A 4889-nucleotide genomic window follows, 5' to 3' on the forward strand; every position below is an offset into this window, starting at 1 on the left:
ACAAATTTATTTTAGCAATTAAATTGGAATGGTCAAGAATACATCAAAAATTTATGCAATTTGACATCATTTTGACAAACTAAAATTTGATCTTATTTTGATATCATTTTGATGTCATTTTGATCTTTCTGTTCTCCTTGGGGAACAGTAATACCTCCAGTAATAACCACAAGTGTGTAATATTTATCATGTGATTCATCAGCAGTAACTACTACACGGGCAATAATACCTCCAGTAATAACTACACACCTGACAGTCGGTCTTTTTCGTAAGGGCGGGGCCCGCGCCGGAACCTCCTTTCGCGATCCCGCGTCTAGTTATACATATGTGTTATCATTTACCGTTGTATGAAGATGTGACAATGTTAATATGTTGTGATAAGTATCTTATAGATGCTTTGTCCTCACAACATTATCGCGACATGGAGATGTAGTGATAAGTATAACATGTACCTATCTATATAAATGCTTGCACATTGAGATGTAGAAGTAATATATATTATATCTGAAACCTAGCGCATTTGATTTTTATCTTTGTCGGATACGAAAATCTCGGGCGGTATGCTTAGTTTTAGTGTCAGTCTATCATGTTCCATCCATTCAGACAGAACCCTGCTCCTTGCTTGCCACCGTTGGAGAAACTAATAAGTTCTCGTGAAATTGGCGACAAAACATTATTAAAAGACCACAACAATTTCGACGAATATTTATCGTTTTGTTTTGTACATCATACTGCAAAATCAAATTGTGTAACCGATATAATTTGGAAGTATTTCATGATAGACAGAGACGAGAGGGATGATGCAGGGATGGTAGGCCTACGTCAGAGGGTGGAGGCTGAGGAGCGTCGACAATTCCTGGTAAATACAAAGCAGTTACTGTTGGATATAGACAATATTTTTACTATCGGATAAAGACAATGTTTTTTTCTTTCAGCGCTACCTTCTGAGTAGCTCTAACGACGAAGATGATGACGACGACGACAACGAAGCGAGGATGAGGATGCCTCCGTGGGTGACGGTGAACCCACAGATGGAGGTGTCTTGGGACGACGGCGCGAGGACGTCTCCGCGCGAGGAGGCGCCGGGGGACAGCGGCGCGAGGAGCCCGCAAGAGAGCTCGCGGGAGGAGGCGAGCTCGCGAGAGAGAACAGTTGCTTACGACAACTAGGGTAAGTATTTTTTAAATAGCTATCCTCCTTTCTTCTTTGTGCATATTTTTTAAAAATACTCTCCCCTTTTGTCTGTTGCAGATGGCAACAGATTCCTGCGCCGGATATATTTAATAGTTTTTCGCATATTATATTATATCATACATTATCACATCACATTTACTATCTAAATTTTAAAATGAACATATTTTAAGTTTAAATTAGTAATTTTAGTATTTTTTATCCTAAAATAATATTTTCTTTATTCTCCTCTTCCTCTTCGCGTACGTGCGATAACAGGTGGGACCGCGAGCGGCAGCGATAAGCGCGGGGTGGGACGGTAGGGCCCGTGCGCAATGGGAGGGACGGAATGCGATAAGCGCGGGGTGGGACGCTGGGCCCGCGAGCGTTGTTGCGGCGGCGATTCCCTCTTCCCCGCGGACTCCCCTGCCCCTCACCCCCCCCCCTCGGAGCCCCATGGATTAGAACCCGCCCTTATTAGCTACTCCAATCAGAAGATTGATTTATCGGTTTATTATAATTATAATAAATGACTGCCGAATACTAAGCATAATGTTTGCTGACAATGTGCAGAATATATTCAGTAACGGATATTTTACAATGTTTATCTTCTTCAGTCTAATATTTTTCTGTTTTTATATCACATACGTAAGATTCTTTTTGTTCCGATAATTTGCGCATTGATATCGGTCTCACTCTCCCCACACAGTTTTTGTAATGCTTGGCACATGGAAGATATCTGGCACGCTGCACACCACGTGCTCTGACATCTGTCAAAACGTATCCAAGACAGTCTTTGGCACTAAAAGATGTAAAATAAACAATGTTACGTTTGTAGAATTTTCATTCATTACATGTTTCAATCAATGTCAGATCGCTCGAAAAAAGAAAATTAAAATAAAATTAAAACAAGAAATAAACAAGAAATTTTCTATTTTAATTATTAATTATGTAATTAAAAATTTTTCAAAGTTGAGTAATGATTATCTAATCTAAGTAATCGTTAATCAAAATTGAAAATATTACTGTAAATAACGATGATGCCAATTTCTGGTGCTAATTTTACAAATAAAAACAAATACATACCAAGTTTCACTGATGACTTCCTTACATGGATGCATATTCGAAACTTCTTGAAGAAGATTCTGAATATTGTCTATGTTTACATGTTCCATTTTCCCACCAGGAAAGTCAATTTCTTTGTCTCTAATGAAAATCTGCAATGTTTACATAGATTTGAAATGACACATAATATTTTATAATTTTAGTAATCTTCTCTGTACACTCGCTCACTAAAAGGTTGCGACATTTTCTTTTTTATAGGTTTCAAAACGCATTAATATTTTGCAAATGCGGACCACGATTGGTGTTATACTGCCTTTAGACTAAAGATAGTACAGTATGGTTTGCATTTGCAAAATATTAATTATCTATAAAGTATATATTACGTATATTAAATATAAATTAGAAACCTATAAAAAAAAAGTGTCGCAATCTTTTAGTGAGCGAGTGTACAATGTGATTGAATAGATACTTACACGAAACGTCATGTTTTTCTCCAGTACAACACGCCGTATACAGTGACTTAAATCTTCCGACCAGCAAGTCCACATTATCGATTCTTCTTTAATGATGGGACTCCAGTAACTCGGTGGAAAAGTAAAATTATTTAAACCAGTGATTAGCTCAGTCCATGTCAGTAAGTCTTTATTTCTTTCGTTTGATGAAGAACTTTGTTCGTTGTGTGTAACGTAATTGTGTGACATGGATTTATCACTCACAAAAGTGGAACAATTAACAACACTTTGTAAGGAAACCGCAACGCTCGTCTCTTCATTCTGTTGCTCCCTTCGTTTTTCTTCGTATATAGGATTTATATGATAAAAATTGATTTTTTCCGGTGGAAAAATAGACGGAACAGCATTTTCTTTCAACAGCGGTACCTTCCGTGGTACCGTTACGGTCGAATCATTTGCCATTTGGAAGACATCTTCTCTTATTATTTCATCTTCGTGGAAATGTCGTTGACAGATTTTGCTATTTTTAGTGAACTCATTTCTGCCTCTTGCAGCAATGCCACTGAGGAGCCAGTTATTGAACATTTTTTCCTATACATAACAATCAAATTATGTACATTTTTATTTAATAAAATACAACGGCATTACATACATTGTATACGTATCTCTACAACTAAAAACAATACTGCTGTACATACTTACTGTGCGAGGTGTAAAAAAACTTCTCTTTTCAGAAGCATTTTTTTTTCCTCCTCTCGCAGTACACCCACGGATCCAACATGACATTTTTGCAATATAAAGCCGACAGCCGACGAGCCAAGCAGCCGACAAGCAACAGGTAAAGTGAGGTAAGGTTAATATTGCAAATGTCGTTCATCCAACAAATGTTAGGGTGCGTTCACCGGTGTGAAGCCAGCTGTCGAACTAACGATTTCAACAGTTTCGAATACGTCATTTGATTGCTAGTCGTTTGTTAATTTTTGCATCTATTTTTATTTTGTTTGCATATTAATTATTTGGGTAAAAAATCGAAAATAAAATTTGGACAAGTGTAACAGGTGTAACTGCCATTTGAAACCTTTATCTCATAATTTCATAAATATTTCGGTGCTAAAACGTTTGCTAGTCGTTTGCTAAATCTGTATATTATTATTAAAACATGTACTACATGCAATAAATGTATATAATCGATAAAATCGCCAATTCCATTATGTTTTTCATTTACAAAATATGTACAATTAAAATGTTATATTACAAATTTTTTATGTTTTGTTAACATCAACACATTTGAGATGTTTATAACATTAAAAAAAATGTTTCGCTGTTATAGCAAATTTTTTAATGATTTTCAAAACATTAATTGGAAATTATTTTTAAGTACACAATTTGCAAAAGTTTATGCTAGTTATATTTTGAATTGTCATGACATATATTTAAAAATTATAAGAAGATTTGTAGTATTTAGATTAAGAATTTATCATAAAAAAAGCACTGTACGTAAACAAATTTATGGCAATAAATCTATAACTATGTATGCTATGTTTTTTTAATTCTTTTGTGATAAAATGTACTTTATTTTATTTTCGTTGAAGTTATGCGTTACGCAAAACTATCTGTGCATATTGTCTTAATTTTTTTGTGATGCAAAAAGTATTTTTATTAATGCGTGATATAATATTTTCATACAAGTTATGCAATATAAGACAAAAATAATTAATGTTGTATGATTTAAAATTTTAATACAAAAAGTATTGTAATTAATATAAACATTTATATAAAAAATATTTAAATTTATATTTTATATGTTTACTTTTCTTTAAATTGATTTTATTTTATTAATCCTTATATATCATTAAATAAACATTAAATGTAAGGAATTTCTTATTATATATATTATTTTAATGTTGTACATAAAAATGATTACAATATTAATTTCTTCTACAACATTTATTTTTATTTGTAGTGCTGAAACATTAACGCTTATGTTAATGGTAAGATTAGTGTAATTCAAATATGAGCGGGAATAGATCCAATTTTGAAGACCAATCAAAATTGGATATCATCATAGAACTTACATACATGGAAGGGGACTGCCCATAAGTTGAACAGAGAGATCCACGTCCGATATATCTCTCCTTCTTGCAATGTTGATTTTCGCAATTACGCATGCGCGGCCTGCGTGTGCACCTTTTTGTTTGGCCC

The 4889-nt window shown here is 34.2% G+C and overlaps 2 protein-coding genes across 5 annotated transcripts in view; one reads left to right on the forward strand and one right to left on the reverse strand.

The window, feature by feature from the left end:
• The window catches only part of LOC105462527, a 1623-nt gene extending 253 nt beyond the window's left edge, over nucleotides 1-1370 (forward strand). Inside the window, exons 2-5 of one of the 3 annotated variants that reach the window (XM_011709180.1) lie at nucleotides 203-435; nucleotides 783-859; nucleotides 936-1170; nucleotides 1252-1370. In XM_011709180.1, the coding sequence (XP_011707482.1) occupies nucleotides 393-435; nucleotides 783-859; nucleotides 936-1169 (354 nt within the window). In that variant the 5' untranslated portion in view covers nucleotides 203-392 and the 3' untranslated portion in view covers nucleotide 1170; nucleotides 1252-1370. Of the gene's footprint in view, nucleotides 1-153; nucleotides 436-459; nucleotides 860-935; nucleotides 1171-1251 lie in introns of those variants that run through there. The other 2 variants (XM_011709179.1, XM_011709178.1) reach the window with 2 other exon arrangements.
• Nucleotides 1371-1667: 297 nt separating this feature from the next.
• LOC105462528 lies at nucleotides 1668-3542 on the reverse strand. Of its 2 annotated transcripts, none has more exons than XM_011709181.1 (4): nucleotides 3390-3542; nucleotides 2709-3278; nucleotides 2257-2387; nucleotides 1668-1972 (listed from the first exon to the last, which is right to left on the reverse strand). In XM_011709181.1, the coding sequence occupies exons 1-4, from the start codon at nucleotides 3471-3473 to the stop codon at nucleotides 1789-1791; spliced, it is 969 nt and encodes a 322-aa protein (XP_011707483.1). In that variant the 5' UTR covers nucleotides 3474-3542; the 3' UTR covers nucleotides 1668-1788. The 2 variants fall into 2 exon arrangements, with proteins under 2 accessions (XP_011707483.1, XP_011707484.1); XM_011709182.1 differs by having other exon boundaries at nucleotides 3386-3478.
• Nucleotides 3543-4889: the final 1347 nt, after the last annotated feature.

This window comes from Wasmannia auropunctata, unplaced genomic scaffold, assembly GCF_000956235.1.
Source record: "Wasmannia auropunctata unplaced genomic scaffold, wasmannia.A_1.0 LD336097.1, whole genome shotgun sequence".
NCBI lineage: Eukaryota > Metazoa > Arthropoda > Insecta > Hymenoptera > Formicidae > Wasmannia > Wasmannia auropunctata.